Source organism: Mytilus californianus, unplaced genomic scaffold (assembly GCF_021869535.1).
Source record: "Mytilus californianus isolate M0D057914Y unplaced genomic scaffold, xbMytCali1.0.p SCAF_1, whole genome shotgun sequence".
Taxonomy (NCBI): Eukaryota; Metazoa; Mollusca; class Bivalvia; order Mytilida; family Mytilidae; genus Mytilus; species Mytilus californianus.
In genome coordinates, this window is record NW_026262581.1 from 10,787,349 (window position 1) to 10,810,264 (window position 22,916).

The 22,916-nt window shown below is 31.8% G+C and overlaps 1 protein-coding gene across 1 annotated transcript in view; it reads left to right on the top strand.

The window, feature by feature from the left end:
- Positions 1–5,802: 5,802 nt before the first annotated feature.
- LOC127699641 (WD repeat-containing protein 18-like) overlaps positions 5,803–22,916 on the top strand; it is a 35,347-nt gene continuing 18,233 nt past the window's right edge. Inside the window, exons 1-4 of the mRNA XM_052203056.1 lie at positions 5,803–5,837; positions 21,326–21,517; positions 22,016–22,126; positions 22,327–22,460. Coding sequence (XP_052059016.1) covers positions 5,820–5,837; positions 21,326–21,517; positions 22,016–22,126; positions 22,327–22,460 — 455 coding nt within the window. The 5' untranslated portion in view covers positions 5,803–5,819. The remainder of the gene's footprint in view (positions 5,838–21,325; positions 21,518–22,015; positions 22,127–22,326; positions 22,461–22,916) is intronic.

Here is a 22,916-nt window from a genome sequence, read left to right on the forward strand (position 1 = left end):
TTCACATCCGTTCATCATCCGTTTTATCCGTTATACGTCCGGTAGAAGTCCGTTAGTGAACCTGTCTACCGGACCTCCAACGGATGTATAACGGACAAGTAACGGATACAAAACGGATACAGAACGGACGAGTACCGTAAAAAACGGACGCCTACCGAACGTTCAACGGACACTTCATCCGTTGGACGTCCGTTCAAAGTTTTGAACATGCTCAAAATTTTCCATCGGACCGAACGGACGTCGACGGATAAAACGGACACTGAACGGACATGAAACGGATATGGACGGACGTCTAACGGACATGAACGGATTGAAAAAACGTTATCCGTTCGGCGTCCGTTCGCGCTATCCTGTAAGGTGTGACCGTGGCTTTAACCAACGGGCTTCTACCAGACGTATAACGGGTAATATTGTTGATAAACAAATGTGAAACGGATATGAACGGAAGGATAACGGATAAAACGGATACGTACCGAATGTAAAATTGAAAATTTCGCGTTAGAAATGCCAATTATTGGTATGTCAGATTTCTTGTGTATCATAGATGTTTATTTTTCATGATTGATCTTGGAGTAAGAGCACGTCTTCACTACCAAGCAGCTCTTATTCAGCCAGACTGAACTTAAATACCGCAAATATAAACCTATTAGCTTTCGAAAGGAGAAGAAGTTACACGGAAATTTTTAATTATTTTAAGGTATGTCATTTACATGTATATTATTATTGCCGCCTTTAATTTTCCGATTATCTTGTTCATCCGTTTTATCCGGTACGCTTCCGTAAGGTGTTCGTTGTATGCGGTACTCACCACGCGACATATCAGAAAACGGGAGCGATTAGAGATAGTTTTTTAATTAGATTGCAAAAAACATTTATTCTTAATATTTTAACAACCCATTATTTTCCATTCTATATTTTTTGGCCCAATTTTTGTAGATTTGGTCCATGATTATTCTCTATTCTGTAAACCGCATCCAAATCCTCATACAAGGACCATCATAAATCTTTGTTCAATGTGGAGTTGGTACCTGTTTATCACACATGTAGCTGTCCAAAGACCTAACTTATAAATAAATTAGGATTAATATATGTTAGGACCGACTTATGACATGTCTCAGCATGCACATTGAAGCTATCTTATGAATATCCTAGCTTGGATGTCCTAACCTCTGTCCTAAGTGTAAGAGTAAAGAAAAATAGGTTTTCAAAATTATTAAATGTTTAAGAATGCATTGAATTTTGCCCGTATCAAATAATTGTAAGATTAAAAAATAGAAACATTTTAGTATTACTATCAAGATAAAACATAATGTTTATCTAATAATTGTACATTCGGACTTTATGACAAAAACGAAAACACAGAAAATGTAGCAACCTTTTATATAATACTTGAAAAAATATTTGTAAATAGGGAAAACTAATAAACGATAATCGGTAACAATCATTATATATATATTTTTGATTGAGTTTAATTCGAAGTGTCACGGTTTCATACTATGGTAAAATCTCTATACCGTTCTCAACATTGGCTAGAGGTATAGGGGAGGGTTGAGATCTCACAAAACATGTTTAACCCCGCCGCATTTTTGCGCCTGTCCCAAGTTAGGAGCCTTTGTTAATCTTGTATGGTTTCTAATTTTAGTTCATTTATATGTTTTGGAGTTTAATATGACGTTCATTTTCACTGAACTAGTATACATTTTTATTTAAGGGCCAGCTGAGGTCCACCTCCAGGTGCGGGGTTTTCTCGCTGCACTGACGACCCATTGGTGGCCTTCGGTTGTTTTCTGCTATTTGGGTCGGGTTTTTGTCTCTTTGACATATTCCCCATTTCCATTCTCAATTTTATTAGTTAGTATGCAACTGACCTGTTGGTTAAAGTAAAAAGCAATGTGTCCTCAAAGAATTTATGTGGTTGTTGCAGGTTTGGTGTTGGTAGAGGAAAAATTATTTTACAAAAGACAATAGCATGGTCACTTCCTTCTATACAGATGGGAGGGTCTCAATTCGGTTTACAAAGGAAGGATTTGTCATGCACATTGAGTCTCTATCATTTCTGGTTTTCTGGTTTATTACTTGTTCTAAGTTATTATCATCCAGAATATTACTTGAAGAAGTTGTTGGTGTAATGCTTAGTCGGTTTATTTGGTACTATCAAATTTTTCTCCCAGTTTACGTGGCCTATGTTAACGTCACCACTTAGCCAAATGTTTGCATTTGTTAACTTGCATGCAGTTTTAAATTAAGAGAGATACCCATGTTTTCTTATGATTTCATTTTATCTAAAGGTGGTCTATAGTACCCACCTACGTGTCAGTAGTGTTTTATTGCTAGGGGATGTTATTTTTGTCCAGATTATTTCTGGTAATTTAGAAACAATCCTGGTAAACTTTATCGATTCTTTAAGTAAACTTATTCTAAAGGGTTACCCAGCAATTCAACACTGTAATTGGATCTTTGAATATTGTTTTTATTGGTATTAATATTGATGTTGTTATCAGTAAATTAAATGCAAACTAAATATTATTGTTATATACATATGCACTTTCATGGATCTACAACCTGTCGATTGGCATTGCACAAGGCAATGTTTTTCTCTGATTGTTTATGATGTCTTTACACTAAATCCATTGGATGTTGGATGTGTACTGATTGATAATTTATAGTCTTAGATGCATACTTTTTTATTAGTTGTTTTTGGATTTGAACTAGTTGTCAGTAACTGCAAGTACTCTCAGATCTGTACTAAGTGTCATTTTGTTGTTGGGATGTACAAGTACCCAGCCACGTCCACTCTGTGTTTTTAGATATAAGAAGATGTGGTATGAGTGCCAATGAGACAACATTCCATCCAAGTCACAATTTGTAAAAGCAAACCATTATAGGTCAAAGTACGGTTTCAGCACGGAGCCTTGGCTCACACCGAACAGCAAGTTATAAAGGGCCCCAAAAATGACCAGTGTAAAACCATTCAAACAGGAAAACCAACGGTCTAATCTATATATAAAAAAAATGAGAAACGAAAAACACTTATTGACCATATTATCAAACGACAACTACTGAACATAGGTTCCTGGCCTAGGACAGGTGCAAACAAATGCACGGGTTTAAACGTTTTAATAGGTGACAACATTCACCCTTACCTGAAACAATAGTGTAACATCACAACATTGAAAGACACACTATAAAATATCAACTGAAATGGCTTAACTCAATCAAAAGACATATAACACAAACAAGTGAACATTCACTGAACAAATACATTTGATCTATGACACAAGGTAAATACAAAATCATTAAAATAAGGATTGAGATGTTAAACAATTTCAGGGAGACAACCATTACCTTGAACAAAATTCTGCCAAATAGAATAATGTACACAGGTAAATGAAAATAATTTTGTTGTCAGGTATACAGTAATGGAGAACGGAAATATTTTTTACACAATCATAGTACGAGAACAGAAGTGAAAATTTATAGTCATACAAAACACCTATCAAAGCTGGTATATATTAAAATAGGGAGACGAGATATAACACTAAATAAATATTCAAATAACAAAAAAGCATTACAAATTGTATCAACAGGTCAAATTAACACGAAAGTACGATTTGAGAGTGCTCATGTTACTGAAAGCTAGTTAAAAGTTTTTGTCTGATGTATTTTTATTTGTATCAATCTGATGAGTTAAGCCTTTTTCAACTGACTTTTATAGTTCGTTCTTCTTCTGATTCTTCTTTTGTTACAGAAAACCATCAACGTACTGATGTTTACTTTCCGGCGCATGCCTGGTAAATGTTTCCAAATAAATTTAAGGAAAAATTTTGTAAGAACATAAAATAGCAAACTTTTTTAGTTTTATGTTGTTTTTATTACTATTTGTTTGGTCGTATAAAAATATATTTTCATATTTTCAATTTTTACAATTTTTCTGTTTTTAAGTTATACCAAGGATTTGTATAGTAAGACAAATCCTTGGTTATACATTTTTTATTTAGTTTTTTAATATTATATTTTTTATTTTTATTTTTGGTATAAGATAAAAACAAGATTGTCTGTTTATTTCAGATGTGGGTAAGTATCAAGGAGCACATCGTGGGTGCGTGCACTCTTGAAGGTTTCTGTAGTAGTTTTTTTATTAATATCAGAGGACAATTTGTTCCAGTCTTTAATGGTTTGACAGAAAAAGGAAAATTTATAGCTGTCTTTATTACATTGAATTTGTCTGTAGGATTCTTTATGGGTGGATCTTGTAGTAGACTGACTTTGTTGTAATAAATTTTGCGATGGAATAGCAATATTTTCATTTACAATTTTGTGAAACATTATAAGCCTGCTTCTTAGTCGGTGTTCTTGTAATGTGTGTCATTTCATGGTGTCTATAGCATCTCAGACACACTGTTAGTATTGTGATGTCTGTTGCACACATTCCTTGCCGCCCGTCTCTGTACTTTTTCAAGTGATCTTATATTTCATTTGAAAATGGGTCCTATACAGAAAAGCAGTATTCTAGCTTTGGCCTTATAATTGTTTAATATGCCCTTTCTTTAATTGTTTGTGATTGAACTTTCATATTTCTTCTGATGAAGCATAAGGATTTTTTAGCTTTAGCGGCGGTTTGTTTGATGTGGGTGTTCCATTTTAGGTCTGCAAAAGATGGTGATTCCTAAGTATTTTGCATGTTTTACCGTTTCTAAGATGTGTCCATACATGTTGTAATAAAAGTGGATGGGTTTTCTCTTTGTTGTTATGTTCATGATGTTACACGTGTCTGGATGGAAAGACATACGCCAATCTTGTTCCTATTGTATGGCAGCTTCTAGGTCTTCTTGAAGCTTGATGCAGTCATTTGTCGGTAGATAATACTGTTTTCTGCAAAGAATCTGATTTTGCTATGTTTGATGTATTCTGGGAGGTCGTTTGTGTAAATTAAAAATAGTATCGGTCCTAGTACTGTACCATGTGGGACACCTGATGTGACTGGTATTTTTGAAGATTACATGTTTTCTAAAAGTATAGTGTTTGTGTTCTGTTTGAGAGAAATGATTCAACCGGCCAAGTTAATGATTTGATCTGATATACCAAAGTATATCATTTGGTATAGTAATATTTTGTGTGGTACGGTTACGTAACGCCACTGTCACAGGTTAGGGGAGTGTTGGGATCACGCTAACATGGTTTACCCCGCTACATTCTATATGTATGTGCCGGTGCCTAGTCAGGAGCCTGGAATTCAGTGGTTGTCGTTTGTTGCTGTGTTACATATTACATGGTTGGCATGTATTTCAATATGCCTGTGCAATTTCTATGCATTTGAAAAAATTTGCTGCTTATATATGATATATCTTATCTGCATGTCACAGTTCTGTGTTTTAATGTTATGTATATGTTATTCAAATTCGGTAAAAAAAAACCTCTAAAGAGCTTATGTTTGTATTGTTACAGGTGAACCGAATCAAAATGGAACTTTCGTATCGTATTCGTATACACGTGACGTATTTAAATTTGTAATGTGTAAATTAAGTCGTTTAGAATTTGCATCGGAGTTCGGTAATTTTGTTATTCTACTTTTTGGTGTAGCCTACTAAATCTGAGACGTATAAAACCATATAAGTATATGCCTCTGTTGAAAACCTTTTTTTTTTCTTCATATTTTTACGATACAGTTGGGATTTGGATTGATTAAAATTCATATAATATATATATTCTTGCTATCACATGATTTCCCATAAAAATATAAAACTTTCACGGAATTACACGTTTCTCCGAACATGGTTTTCTTTATACACAAAAAACATGTGCTTCCGGTAATTTATGAAATGTCAACAATGCAAGAAGTAGACAAATTATTTTGTTTGAAAACAACTAGATCGTATTAAGAACATAAAAGGGGCTTGATTCCCGGATTATGTACCATTGTGTTGATTCAATGCTAACCATATGCCAGAAAGAGTGTGACATATATTGAATTTAAGAAATTGGGCTTTTTAAATATTATTAATAGAGTCAAACAACTAAGACTCAATCATGTTTTCAACATTTTTAACAATATATGCCCAAATTATTTACATACTAATTTTGTTTAAAATGAAACATCCTTCAATACAAGATCTAGTAGTAAAAACTTTTATATACCAGGAATTAAAGGGTGTGAATCCACCACTTTCTTTTATAATGGAATAAAAGACTGGAATTCGTTACCAGACATGATTAAAAGTTGCTCTAAAAAATATAATTTTAAAGTACAAGTGAAAAAGTTTTTAATGGATAAATTTAAATCCATCTTTAATAGTGAATTTGTGTTTTATTTATTATACTGGGGCTTTGACCATATATCTGTGATAAATTCTAAATGATTTGTGCTTGTATTTTCTATGTGTCAACCCTTGGTGTAAACTGGAAGTCTCGTTATAAAAGGACCCCACTGGAAATAAGTTTTAATAACTTTTGTGGGTCATCCTAAGATATTAGGCTACAGTGAAAATCTAGTCAATTTAAATTTCACTCATTATTTTAATCTAGTCAATTCATATCAAAATATCATGAAAATTTTCATTATCTTATTTTTTAAATTATAATTTTTAGTAAACGTGTATATCATTTTAGTGTCTATAAACTATGTCTAGTGCTATATCTGTGTCTTTGTAATATTTTATAATTATATCTGTCAAATTCATGCCTTTTTTTTTATCTTGAATATATATATATATACAATGTATATAAGGACATTTTATAGTAAATCCACAGCCTTTCCCCTTGTACTCTCATATTTGGCAATTTGGTGCTTGATTGATAGTAGACCGAATTCTTCTGTCCCTGTACTATAATGCATATATTTCATGATTTACATTTGCTTTTAAATGATTTTGCTAATATTAATTTTTTTGTTGTTGGCAATATGGCAATATAGAGACAGAAAGCAGCACTGCAGTGTCCAGTCAAAACAGGAGATTCACATACAATTTGTTTGCGCTTGATTTTCGCTGATTTTATAAAATTTTCAGCCATCTGTACCAATACACACTTACTGATAAATGGTTTTTCTATATTTTCATGTGCCTTACGATCAACGGCCTTTCTCAGTCTAGATAATCCACTTTTTAAACATTTATTACATTCTATTTTCATTCTCAGCAAGCTAAAAAAAGTGGATTTCTAAACTCAGAAAGATCATTATTCATAGTTAGGCACATGAAAATATAGAAAAAAAGGTTTATCTATTTAGTCAAAAAGCGAGACATAGATATGCTGTTTCCAGCGGCTGCATACAGGGTTTAAGCTAGGATTTCAAGGGCTTTAGTCACTTTTGCGCGAGATGAAAATCAACATTATTTTGGGTAACAGCAAGGGACCAAGGATATATTCATATTACTAGCTATACATCTGTGTCAGACTTTGAAGGACTAAGGCATCAATTTACTAGGCAGTAATTGCATGTTTTGACTGATATGTCACTAAAATATGAAGATTAGGATATAAGATTTGAAAATCTAGTTCAAAATTATACTTCAATTAGTTTCAGGGGACATACCTGATCAACAAAAGTTGGGTTCCTTTTTTGTCGAGCCTTCGACTTTTGTCGAAAAAGCGAGACATAGTGATCCTACATTCCGTCGGCGTCGTCGTCGGCGGCGTCCACAAATATTCACTCTGTGGTTAAAGTTTTTGAAATTTTAATAACTTTCTTAAACTATCCTGGATTTCTACCAAACTTGGACAGAAGCTTGTTTATGATCATAAGATAATATTCAAAAGTAAATTTTGTAAAAAAAAAAACCATTTTTTCCGTATTTTACTTATAAATGGACTTAGTTTTTCTGCCAGGAAACATTACATTCACTCTGTGGTTAAAGTTTTTGAAATTTTAATAACTTTCTTAAACTATCCTGGATTCATACCAAACTTGGAAAGAAGCTTGTTTATGATCATAAGATAGTATCCAGAAGTAAATTTTGTAAAAAAAAAATTCCTTTTTTTCCGTATTTTACTTATAAATGGACTTAGTTTTTCTGCCAGGAAACATTACATTCACTCTGTGGTTAAAGTTTTTGAAATTTTAATAACTTTCTTAAACTATCCTGGATTTCTACCAAACTTGGAAAGAAGCTTGTTTATGATCATAAGATAGTATCCAGAAGTAAATTTTGTAAAAAAAGAATTCCATTTTTTCCGTATTTTACTTATAAATGGACTTAGTTTTTCTGCCAGTTAACATTACACTCACTCTGTGGTTAAAGTTTTTAAAATTTTAACAACTTTCTTAAACTATCCTGGATTTGTACCAAACTTGGACAGAAGCTTGTTTATGATTAAAAGCTAGTATCTAGAAGGAAATTTTGTTAAAATTTTGTTCCATTTTTTCCTTATTTTACTTATAAATGGACTTAGTTTTTCTTCCAGTTTACATTACATACAATCTGCAGTTTAAGTTTTTAAAACATTTATTAGATTCATAAACTATCCTGGATTTTTACCAAACTTGGACAAAAGCTACTTACAATCAAAAGATAATATAGAGAGGAATATTATTATTAATTATTTTTGTTGAGCCTGCGCTTAACAGCAAAAGTAGGCGAGACACTGGGTTCCGCGGAACCCTTACGAATTTTCTAAAACCAGGAATCACAGTATAAATGAACTTGTTGAACTTTGTGAGACTATTACACTGCATAATCATTATCCTTATAAATCGTTTAAATCGATATTTTGAATTAATTTCTATAAAGTTGGAACCAAGGATTTGTACAAACGATTCCAATAACTGTAAATTGTAAATTAATCGAGAATTGATCACGTTTACTTTCGATTTTCAAATGAAATGTAAACGGGAAGTGACAAGTAGATAATAAATTCAGAATGAATCCGGTTTCATCTACGGATTGGTTCGTGTTTAAAAAAAGGCAGGAAATTATAATTTTTTATTTCAATTTGCTTATTAAGAACTATATTTGTCTTTCTCATTTTGGCACTAAATTAATTTCATATTTTACGTTTTAGTGTCTAAAGGAATACTTTCACGCATGCACAGTATATCGTAAAAGAAGCACCTGACTCGTTGATGATGATGGAAGTTTTTAATGTGAAAACATTTCTGAACGTTTTTAATAAAGTTCTATCTTTTTGATCGAAATTGAACGTTTTATATCAAAAATTCGTAAGGGTTCCCCGGAACCCAGTGTCTCGCCTACTTTTGCTGTTAATCGCAGCCGCAACAAAAATGAGGAAGTAAATCAATAAAAATATTCCTCTTGATACTATCTTTTGATTGTAAGAAGCTTCTGTCCAAGTTTGGTAAAAATCCAGGATAGTTTATGAATCTAATAAATGTTTAAAAACTTTAACTGCAGACTGAATGTAATGTTAACTGGAAAAAAACAAAATTTCCTTCCAGATACTAGCATTTGATCATAAACAAGCTTCTGTCCAAGTTTGTTACAAATCCAATATAGTATAAGAAAGTTATTAAAATTTTAAAAACTTTAACCACAGAGTGAATGTGTTGTTTCCTGGCAGAAAATCTAAGTCCATTAAAAGTAAAATACGGAAAAAATGGATTTATTTTTTTACAAAATTTCCTTCTAGATACTAGCTTTAGATCATAAACAACCTTCTGTCCAAGTTTGGTACAAATCCAAAATAGTAAAAGAAATTATTAAAATTTTAAAACTTTAACCACAGAGTGAATGTGTTGTTTCCTGGCAGAAAATCTAAGTCCATTTAAAAGTAAAATAAGGAAAAAATGCATTTTTTTTTTTTACAAAATTTACTTCTGGATACTATCTTATGATCATAAACAAGCTTCTGTCCAAGTTTGGTAGAAACCCAGGATAGTTTAAGAAAGTTATTTAAATTTTAAAAACTTTAACCACAGAGTGAATGTAATATTTCCCGGCAGAAAACTAAGTCCATTTATAAGTAAAATACGGAAAAAATGGAATTTTATTTTTACAAAATTTATTTCTGGATACTATTTTATGATCATAAACAAGCTTCTGTCCAAGTTTGGTAGAAATCCAGGATAGTTTAAGAAAGTTATTAAAATTTCAAAAACTTTAACCACAGAGTGAATATTTGTGGACGCCGCCAACGACGACGCCGACGGAATGTAGGATCGCTATGTCTCGCTTTTTCGTAAAGTCGAAGGCTCGACAAAAATGACGAAAATACGATCATATGACGAAACTATGACAAACGAACTGCAAATAATGATCGTTTTAGAAATATTGAAATTAAAAAGTGAACTGTCCAGGGGAAAACAATTTTGTTCAAATGACGAAACTACGACAAACGAACTGTAAATTGTGGTCGTTGGCCTTGAGAAATATTGAAATTAAAATGCAGACTGACTAACTTTACTGGGGAAAATAATTTACCAGGTCACCATCGGAAGGCGATAAGCTGATTAGCTGTAATCACAACTTTATAACACCTGTTGTAAATGTTAATTAGCTGAGGGTCATAAACTTGTCAGAAACATGTAGACCGGTAGAATTATAACATTTTCATGCGAAGATATTTTTACACTTTCCAAATTTAAGTGATGAAATTGATTTGAAATACTTTCGTCATTTTGAAAACAGTTTCGTAAATTACAAAAGTGACGAGCGCTAGCAAAATCACTGTGCATGTCAACAATGTATTAGTTTGTGATTAGGTCTTGTTTATGGTGAACCACAAGTGGTAGGTCAATGATATTTTTTATGCAGTTGTATAAGCATTGGCACATCTCATTTCCATGGAGATTATTTGGCCCTGCCCCCTCAGTCATGGTTTATTGACTTTGAAACTTTTGCTTAGTTTACAAGTATTAGTTTGTGATTAAGTCAGGTTATGGGAGACCACTAGTGGTAGGTCAATGATATTTGGTATGAAGTAGTATAAGTATTGGCAAAAATTATTTTAATGGAGATTATTTGGCTCAGCCCCCTTAGCAGTCAAGGGTGTACATAACTTAAATAAGTTATTAGTGAAAAATAACATACATGTGTTATTACAGATACTTCATGAGTTGTCTGCTCTTTCTTTCTAATTCTGTAGTAACATATGTTTGTTATTAGTTAATATATCAAAACTATTTTTATTTTTAGTGGGCTCTTGGGATTTCTTGAAACTCTGCGCAGAAACTTAATATATTACCTTGATAATTAATTTTCCAATTCATTTAATACATTTTTGATCAACCATGGTAAATCTATGAGACCAGGCTTTTAAGGGATACACTAAGCTGTAATAACAAGAGTTAGTTATTACAGGCATGTAACTTATAAAATGAGACACTTGGGACTTACTTGGAATCTTGCGCAGAACCTCATTGCATGCATTGATCATTATTTCTTACAATAAATTAAAATACATTGTGATATATGTCTGAGCAATGGCTTTGAAGAGACATAGAGAAGCTGTAATAACATCCTTAAGTTAATTACAGGCATATATTTTCTGTAATAACATAGGTGTACTATGCATGATTGGCAAACTATGAACTGTTATATCTTCCTAAAGTTTAGTATACATAAAGACAATAATAATATCAATAGAACTTGTATACAATTTAACAAAGTAAAAGATGTATATTGCCTCTTTGAAACATGTAACATACATATGTTATCACAGTTTTTTGGTTTTTTAGTTCACAATAAGGGATCATAGATTTATTCTTATGAGGAAGCTCCGAGCATGCTCGGAGGATGCTCGGAGCTTTTTAAGTAGGCTCTTCTCAGCAGTTAATGTGACAATAATTATCATGATCCATTAAGATGTCAATCAAATCTATAGCACTTTTATAATAAGGAAAGTAGAGCATTATAGAGGAAGCTCCATTAACACCTGTGTAAACATCTGGTCTATTCAAACAAATCTTGCATTAATTTTACAAAACTATAAAATACATGTAGATGAGAAATTCTTCAATATTACTGTACAATGCTTGGTATCAAGTCTTCACAGAAAAAAATGATTTTAAAACATTTTCTTAATAATTATCATTCTTTTTCAATACACATGATACAAAAGAAACACTCAAATTTTATATTTAAAATTTATACTATATAAAATGAAATATAAAAGTCATCAAAGACACAAACTATGGTTATTGATTTATAACCATACTACCAAAACATAGTACATTCAGTTTCAGGCGAAAAAGGGTTGATCTTTTTTTATATTCCATTTAATTTGACAGTTATTTGAAATTAACCCTCCATTTCATTGCAGAAAAGTTTTTTTGAGTTGTAAACATGTATCATGGGTGTTTCAATTTAAGCAATAAAAATATGCTATAGTCTACAGGGAAAAAAGGGGGAGAGAATTTGATTGATTAACTTCTGGTGATGTTTACTTTCTTATATGCACTGAAAAGTTATGCTATATTTTCACTGTAGTACAGGACAGGATAAAACTTTATTTATGTCAAGTATTTCTTTATTTAAAACATAGATAAATTCTGCACATCTTTTTTTAAATATAACAATCATGATAATTAAACAAAGACTAAATAAAGGGGGGAAATAATTTTACTCATGCAAAGTATTTCTTTATTTAAAACAAAGCTAAATCTGCACAATTAAAAAACAAATGCCAAGTAAAGAGAGACGTACTATAGGGAAAACAATGGTGGTATTACCCCTCAAACCAGGCTTCCACTAATGAATTACAACTTTTCTTAAAGTAGCTATAATTTTCTATAAAAGAACTTAGTTTGCTATTTAAAAAACATATTACCATTGTTTAGTTAGGGGCATTATTTAAACAAGTAATTTTCAAAATTACCTATACAAGTTATGTTGAAAACCAGGCTGTTTCAAATATTACTTCTATATCATGAATAATTAACTTCTGTTAATATTATTTTTATAGGTGACCATTCATACAGGTACCAGCTTTAACAAATTTTCACAGACATCTGGTTATTTTCCCCATGAAATATACTAGTAAAACTATTGAAATCCTCAACAAGCACTAATTGCTTTTCTGATGCCACACTTCTTGGTCAAAGATTGGCCTCTTGGGGCTATTAAAATATCATTTCCCCTTAAAATCTTTAATAGAGATAGACAGTATTAACTAGATATGGAACCTTTTTTTAGACTTGAAGTTATTTATAATTTGAATCTTAATCAAAAGCAATTACATATATTCCTTAAATAATTGTAAGTACTAAGTTTTTTAAGTTGTATAAAATAATTTATTAAAGTAATATTTTTGTCATTATTTTTTAAAGTAACCTCTCTATACTCATCTCAAATTGGATAAATACTTAATTTTATTTAATGAAATGATATAAAAATTCTTAAAAACTACATTTAGTCCATGCTTTATTTGACATTTAAAATAACTATTGAGTTATTAAATAATTTTTAAAAACGAAAAATACTTATAAAAGTGACTAAAAAAAATTACTTTTAGTATCGTCACCTGACTGTTGTTTGTGTCTTGATAACTTTTATGTAGCATATTATATAATATAAACTATTTTTGGAAAATGACGCTATCAGCGGCATGTTTCCGATACCATTGACCAGAACTAACGGAAGTTGATTATGCCTCCGCCTACCGCACTCGGTTTCATATTTACTATTTTACATACTATTACTAACTGGAATCTGCTTGTATTACGCTACACTCGAACAAAGTGTTGTAGTCGGACGGGAACCAGTTTACATACGTTATTTTATTTACCAAAAAGATATCTTGACCTGTCCATATGTTTTTTGTTATTAAATGGTATTTGGAGCTATCCCTTTGTTATATATTTCATATGTATTCGAGCTTTCACTTGTATGCACATGTCATACAATCGTAAACAATCGGTATGTATACATGATAAATAGATCCGTTTTGTTATGGTGTTGGACTTTTTACCCTCCAATGATCAGCAATCGCTAGACAAAATAGTTCTCCTAAATAATGTCAGCCTTTCATGCCATTTCAACTTTACAATCATTAATAAAGTAATAATCGGAATCATTTTGATATCCATTGGATAGAAACTGGTCTTTATCCAGATTTACGAAGATTTTAATAATCGGAAATTAGTAATACGGTTATACCCACGCGGTGCGTATGAATCTTTGTTTACAAAGTTATAGCAGCAGAGTCTGTAACTGTATCATTATTAGTTAACTACACTGTTATTGTACTTAATATGATGAAAACTGCATATGCAATATAAGATGTCAACTCGGCCAATACAGATTTTTTTTCCGTATTGGCCGAGTTCTGATCCGGCCAAAACAGGATTTCAGGACGTCTCTAGTTTTTAGATCGTAAGTCAGGATAAACTCAAACTGAAAGTAAACAGTTGTTTGTACGACGCAGTTTTTATTTACTCACCATAAACAAGCTGAAACGTTCAGTATGGCATATATTTTAGGTTAAAGACGGTCCCATTCATTTGAAAAGCATTTTGAAAGTAGACGATGGAATTATTTCAGGTTTGGGGAACGAGTAAATTATCACAAAGTTCATTTCTTGACGACCTCATAATTTCATCATGTCGATGGTACAAATCGATTTTTACTGATTACTTTCGCTTCTCATGTTTTGTAAACGGTCTTTTATTTTTAAACCCGAACCAGGCATATGCATTCTGTAATTGCGCAAATCTTCGTTCTTTGGTCAATTGGCTTATGGATAGTTGTATCAATTTCAACTCTTACATTATTTTTTTTTAAAATATATTTGCATTACACATGCAATGGCAGTACCTTTCCAATTACTATTTATGTGTTGTGTCTAAATTAAAGTTGTAACACTTTATAGTGACTGGAAAGGGTAGAAAAATTCATCAGATGAGAACAGGCTGAAGATACATGGAAACGGCACCAAATCATAAGATATTGCATCTTATAAAAAGAAACTGAGATTTGGATAGTTCCACTTCAAGGTAAAAATGTTTATCTCTTGTGAAATGAAATAAAAAAATATTGTAACACTGTAGTTAATTAATAAAGATACTATTACATGTATTTCTGTATTGGCCTTATTGTTGGTCCTCGGCCAGCAGTACACCAAGACATGGACCAATAACAAGGACAATACAGAAATACTTACACAATAATATTATAGAATGACAGTATGGTTCAATAGCGGGAATCAGCCCCTCAACTACTTTTTACATAAATATTAACTTCTGGCTTCAACTCCTTGTTCGTCTTGTCTGGAGATCTTGTTGTAGTTCCAGTTAGGCAAGCATTTTGGAGACGTATCCCGTCCATCCTCTCTTCACTTGTAATTTCTGGTGATAGATTTTGCCGCTTGACGTTGAATCCTTTCAAGCTTGTTTTTTTTTGTTACCGTGTAGGGGTCCCATACTATGGCTCCATATTAAATTGTAAGATCCATTCCTAAAGGTCTAGATCATTGTTCTAATCTGACACAAATTTCAATAACTGGAATGCTACCCAAGTTGAATATATGGTGACTTACTAGAACAGCATTATCACTATTGAAATTGTGTTTAATACCATGATTGTTCAATGTCATTAACTTAAATGGAGACAGACATTTGACCTGAAAGGTGGTGTGGGAGTGCAAAATCAAAAACTAACTGACTATGATACATGTATATGGTTAAAGAATGAATATCAATTACATGGGTCAACATGGTCAAGGGCAGAGTTGTTATGAAATAACAATATGGCAGAGAAGTGGTTTCAAGTTTCATATAAAGCGACCTGACTGACATGAAATAAAAAATCAAAGGAGTATCCCTATTTGTCTAATCTTCAAGGTGAAATAAAACTAGTAAAACAATATTATACTATTGTCTAAATCTACAGAAATATAATTTGCTTCAAGTAACAGAAATAACTAGGTCACTAGTAACTTATTTAATGAGTATATGTATGTGGGGTATAAGAGCTTGATAACAACAGGCTCTTCATAATCATTTGGTTTGAAAAGGATACTAGTAGTCTATATTCTTGATTTAGAAAAATGTAATTGCAAGACAAAAATCACATTATTTAGAATACTTTAGATCATTCAGGTAGTCTTTATTTATATGTACAAAAGAACAGCCAGTAGTCATTGGATATTGTAGATCATTCAAATAGTCTTGACCTATTTATTAGTACAAAAGAACAGCCAGTAGTCATTGGATATTGTAGATCATTCCGGTAGTCTTGACCTATTTATTTATAGAAAAAAAACAGCCAGTAGTCATTGGATACTGTAGATCATTCAGGTAGTCTTGACCTATACATTTGTACTAAAAAAACAGCCAGTTGTCATCTTCACATAACACACACATATACGAATATCAATTATATGCTTACGAGACATGTTGGAATGTTAAACTAATTACGGTATGTGAAAATCAAGACTTGCATAAAAAATATCACAATATTAGAGACAGTGGCGTCATTTTTCCTCAGAGCTTTCAGCTCTTTGATTAAATCATATCATCTAATTATAAAATTTGAGAATTTTTTTATTATAAAAAAAGGAATGATTATTAAATATAATAAGAAAATATTTCAATGACTTTTACTTTTTGTGGAGACTTGAGATTTCTTTCCAAGCATTACACAGCACTGTTGAAGAATTTCTAATCTATTCTATAGTTTTGTAAAATTTCATGCAAAATGTATTTGAATAGACCAGATGTTTACACAGGTGTTAATGGAGCTTCCTCTATAATGCTCTACTTTCCTTATCATAGAAGTGGTGTAGATTTGATTGACATCTTAATGGTTCATGATAATTATTGTCACATTAACTGCTGAGAAGAGCCTACTTAAAAAGCTCCGAGCATCCTCCGAGCATGCTCGGAGCTTCCTCGTAAGAATAAATCTATGATCCCTAACAAATGGATGTTATTTTTCTCTAATAACTTGTTTAAGTTACACCCTTGACTGCTTAGTCATAGTCTATTGACTTTCAAAATTTTGCTTAGTTTACATGTATTAGTGTGTGATTAGGTCAGTTTATTGGGAATCACTAGTGGTAGGTCAACGATATTTGGTATGCAGTTGTATAAGCATTAGCACGGCTCATTTCCATGGAGAATATTTGGCCTTGCCCCCCTCAGTCATGTTCTACTGTCTGAAACATTTGCTTAGTTTATATGTATTAGTTTGTGATTAGATCAGTTTAAGATGAACTGCCAATGTTAAGTCAATGATATTTGGTTTGCAAATTTATTGGCATTTGCAAGTCTTATTTCCATGGAGATTTTAAAGCCCCACCTCCTCATCATGGTTCATTGACTTTGAAACTTTTACATAGCTGTACAAGTTAATGTTTAAGTTTAGGTTTGTTAAAAGGAATAATTTATGATAAGTAAATGGTATTTGGTATGCAGTTGTATTAACATTGGCACATCTCATTTCTATGGAGATTGTTTAGCCATGTACCTTCATTCATGGTTCACATGAAGAATATTTGGCCTGCCCCCCTCAGTTATGGTCTACTGTCTTTGAAACATTTGCTTAGTTTATATGTATTAGTTTGTGATTAGATCAGTTTAAGATGAACTGCCAATGTTAAGTCAATAATATTTGGTTTGCAAATTTATTGGCATTTGCAAGTCTTATTTCCATGGAGATTTTAAAGCCCCACCTCCTCATCATGGTTCATTGACTTTGAAACTTTTACATAGCTTACAAGTTAATGTTTAAGTTTAGGTTTGTTAAAAGGAATAATTTATGATAAGTAAATGGTATTTGGTATGCAGTTGTATTAACATTGGCACATCTCATTTCTATGGAGATTGTTCAGCCATGTACCTTCATTCATGGTTCATCAACTTTGAATATTTCCATAACTTACATGTTATAGTATTGCTATTTTAATTTCAACATTTGCATTATCAAAATTACAGAAAGGCAAGACATATCTCTGTGATAACAGTTTATTAGTCCCCTACCGATGAAGTCGAAGGGGACTTTAGGTTTGCACTCCGTTCGTATGTCTGTCTGTCCGTCTGTCTGTCCTTCTGTCAGTCCGGCAAATCAGCTTTCCACACTTTTTTTCTTCATGCTTGAAGATATTGATTTGATTTTTGGTATATTGTTTTATCATGACAAGTTACAGATCAAGTTCAAATTTTGTTCCGGTCTGATAATTTAGTCCAGAGTTATGGACCATAACTCTGGACCATATCTAATGTTAGAGTACTATGTTAAACCATATTTCTGTACAAAGGGAGATAACTCATTTTTTAAAAGACATTCCTTGTTAAATTATTTGAAGAACTTTTTAGCAGGTTTGTTTGTTATTTAGTATAAACTAATTTTCTGAATGCTATATATATATACAGAAAAATTTATGAAGAAAAATTCTTTAATTAGATAATAATCTATTTTTATTAATGTATATATTTCAATACATTACATTGTGTAGATAAATGTTGTTGACATTTTATAGATAAGTTACAAATCTATATTAGTTTGTGACAAATGAAAGAAAAAATATTTGGAACTATTAATTATATTTGATTATAATTTGAAAATAGATATACACTGTATTACATCATATCTAATTTTAGAGAACTATTAACCATATCTAATGTTTTTTTCACTCAAATAATCAGTTTTCCACACTGTTTTTATTCATGCTTGAAGATATTGACATGATATTTACTTTTTGTTTACACCATGACAAGTTATAGAACAAGTTAGCATTTTGTTCCAGTAAAACGAATTTTTATCCGGTAGGGGACTATGTATTGCCATGCAATACTCTCAGAATGCTTGTTATCAAATATTTGCCTTTTTGAGACATATCTTAAATAAACAAAAATGCAATTTAGGAAATTGTCTGAAGACTCCTTATCAGAGGTATTGCCCCTTAATGAAGATTTTTACCATTTACATAGGTACAAACATGTATGCTGTTTCGGGTGTCAGCGATGGCAGTGACGGCAGCAGCAACAATGTATTAGTTTTGTGATTAGGTCTAGTTTTTAGTGAAACACAAGTGATAGGTCAATGATATTTGGTCATGTTGGTATGCAGTTGTATTAGCATTGACACATCTTATTTTCATGGAGATTATTTGGCCCTGTCCCCTCAGTAGGGGTCTATTGACTTTGAAACTTTTGCTTAGTTTACATACATATATTAGTTTGTGATTAGGTCAGTTTATGGGGAACCATTAGTGGTAAGCCAATGTTAATTAGTATTTAGTTGTATAAGCATTAGCACATCTCATTTCCATGAAGAATATTTGGCCTCACCCCCTCAGCCATGGTCTATTGAAAACTTTGAAACTTTTGCTAAGTTAACATGTATTAGATTGTGATTTGATCAGTTTAAAATGAACTGCTAATGTTAATTCAATGATATTTGGTATGCAAATTTATTGGCATTATAAGTATCGTTTCCATGGAGATTATATAGCCCCCACCCCCTCATCATGATTCATAGATGTTAAATATTTGCATAACTTATTACATTATTTATTTCACTTGACTGGGCAGAGTTTAACCGGTTTGCTCATCATAGACCAGTCCATCTATACATGTAGATGGCTGTTTTGGGGTAAACTCATCAACGAAGTGTTGAGTAATGGTCATTGATCCAGTTTAAAAATGTAAACACTATATACTTATTTGTGTATTTGCAAAATAAATAATGAGACACAGCTGTTGATTTTCTTATAAAATGTAGTTCAAAAACGTGTGAAAAATTGTCACATTTTGGAATTTAAAGTAAAACGATGACATCGGCAGTTGCAAAATATGCATATTTTATAACGTTTTGATAAAGTTTTTTCTCACTTATGTTCAAAATGCATTTTTGTTTTTTGTTTTTTTTTTGGGGGGGGGGGGATTGGACTGGGCTTGTTGCAAATAGAATGATATGATGATATTTAAGGCATCAAAATCAGGGTTTAAATATTTTATATTTTAAATTTAATAATATTATTTTTTATAAATCATGTTTAGAATAATTCTCACACTCAGAAAGTATTCAAATAGAATAATACAATAGCCGATATTTTTGAATACTCTGCCGTATCAACTATAAATGTTATGAATTTTTAACTATTTTATTTGTCCGGTATCGTACACTCAGTTCTTTTGTATATCTGTTTGGTGACACTGATTGTGCTGATAGGTGATTAGAAATCAATAATAATAACTATAACGGTAATGATCCTTATCACACACATCTTCAAATAGACTTATAGAAATGAATTCTAAATATCGATCTAAACATTTTATAAGGATAATGATTATGCAGTGTAATAGTCTTACAAAGTTCTACAAGTTCATTTATACTGTGAATCCTGGTTTTAAAAAATGGGGCCCAACTTTTGTTGATCAGAACTGTCCCCTGAAACTAATTGAAGTGAAATTTGAACTAGATTTTCAGATCTTATATCCTAATCTTCATATTTAAGTGCCACATCAGTCAAATCATGTAATTACTGCCTAGTAAATTTATGCCCTAGTCCTTCAAAGTCTGACAAAGATGTATAGCTAGTAATATACATACATCCTTGGTCCCTTGCTGTTACCCGAAATAATGTTGATTTTCATCTTTATTTAAAGATGCATATACAATATTATTTTGGAACAATACACTTGCTATCTTGAGTTCTGATTCCATCAACACCTGCAAGTCCATACTTTACCAATGCAATATGACAATTTATTGCCTTTCTTGTTTTCAGCATACTGTAGGTGCCCTTTTGTTAATTTTCCATACACTGTAGGTGCCCTTTTTATAAATTTTTGCGCACTCTAGATGTCCTTTTTCAATTAAGTTACCATGCCCTTTTTGTGTGATAGGGGAAACACTATATGTCCTTGTGCAAACTAATATGTAAGCTCCGCCTGATCAGTTGAAAAAACATTGGTAATACATGTTAAAGTATTGCTATTTTGATTTTAACACTTGCATTTTCAAAATTACAAAAAGGAGAGCCTATCTTTGTGATAACAGTTTATTTTGTGTTTGCCTTGTGATAAAAATTATAATAGACAAATAGACACTTAAAATCACAAAAATAATCAGCAAAGCAAGATCTACTAACAAGTCAAATTTTGCTGATACAGCTAGTAGACTGTCTGTCACTCTTTATAGGAGTGAGTGCCCTTAAATGAGGATTTGTTTACCCTCTTTTGTGGTTTGAGCAAAACTAAAGAAGATAGAGAAGCTATACAGACTAAATGATTAGCAATACAAGATAATCAAAACAGAGTTTGATCATGAATTATATTCTCCTCGTCATTGTAGGAGAGTGTCCTTTGTTGAATATGCACATTGACCAAGGTGAGTGACACCAGCTCTTTAGAGCCTCTAGTTATATTCCTTGGTGGATGGGGTTATATGCTTCAATCTGTTCTTTTTAAGACATGACAATTCTGTTCAAGGTATTGGTCACAAGTGATGCAGCGGGACAGCAGTGGAATTCCAGTATATGGGACCCAGTGGCAGGAACCAGTTTGTTGACATTTAAAGGCAGTACATCAGCACCACATACACTATCTATACTTAGCAATGAATATCTTCTTGGGGCTTTACCAACAAAGTCTGTCATTCAAGTCTGGTCTCTTCAGAAAACAGTAAGAATTAAGACTAAGCATGTAATAGATTTTGTTATTGTTATAATAATTAGCCTTTGAAAAATATCTAGCAGTAATTTGATACATAGTTGCCAATTTTTGAGGATTAGATATATCATAGACTTGGTATATAACAAATCGGTGGAATGTTTGATTTCTTCAGTAATTTGAACATCAAATTTAATTTTTGTTGTCACTCAGTACTATGTATATATCCAGGAAATTTTTTATTCACATCTAAGGCCTAGTAAAAAATTAAGGTGTTACATTTTTGTTTTGTTTTTATCTATACCTGTATACACAAGGTGTTACTGTCAACATTGCTTCAGGGGTTGCAGTAAGAAAAACAACTGGGCAAGCAATTACTAAGTCTCAAGTTCACTCACTTATCATTCTCTTTCATAATTGGCTGAAAAATAGACAAACATTCCTTCAAGTTTGTCACAGATTTGTTTTTGTATGATAGAAAAAATGTTTTGAATAAACCTCTATTTACAGGATAACACACAAATGCAGATTGTTTGTCCTGGCAGAGTAACCTCCCTTACAACAACACCAGATGGACATTATTGTATAGCTGCAGTGTCAGAAAACATTCACATTTGGCAGGTTTCTACATTTTATATTTCAAAAGAAATTTTCGTAATTTAACATGAATAATAAATAAAATGCAGAAATGTATGAATTTACAATATTTATAGAGTTTAAAGTGAACAAAATAACATCAAAATTCGATTTTCAAATTTCTTATAAGGAATTTGATAAGTCTGACTAATAATTGTGAGTTAAACTGAATTTTATATTTATAGGTGTGTACAGGACATTTATTGACAGTGCTGAGTCGTCATTATCAACAAATTAAATGTATTAAATGTACAGATGATGGAACTTGTTTTGTTACTGCTGGGGATGACAATTTAGTCATAGCTTGGACATTGGCAAAGTATGAACCTATTAAAGGAATCTTAGATTTCTTCACCAAGGTCCTGGCAATGACAATTTAGTCATAGCTTGGACTTTGGCAAAGTATAAACAAAATAAAAGATTTTACATTTCTTCACCAAGGTTTAAAATGGAAATCATGAATATTTTAAAGAATGGGACTGAATTCACAAATAAAGGGTTAAGCAACAAAATGTTGATACAAAGTATCAAGTTATTAGAATAGGATGCAATCTATATTTCAACAACTGTAGATATCCAGTTTAAGTCAGAGTTAGTCTGTCACTTATAGGCTTAAAATGAAGTAGCTTTACACTGAATACCCAGGTTTACAAATATTACACTAATTTTTCATTAACTTTATAAACATTCCAGTGCAGAGTATATGAAAAAAAGTATTATTTATTTTTAGTCCAATAGTGTGAAAAAAATATTCTTTGACCTTTGTGGTTTATGT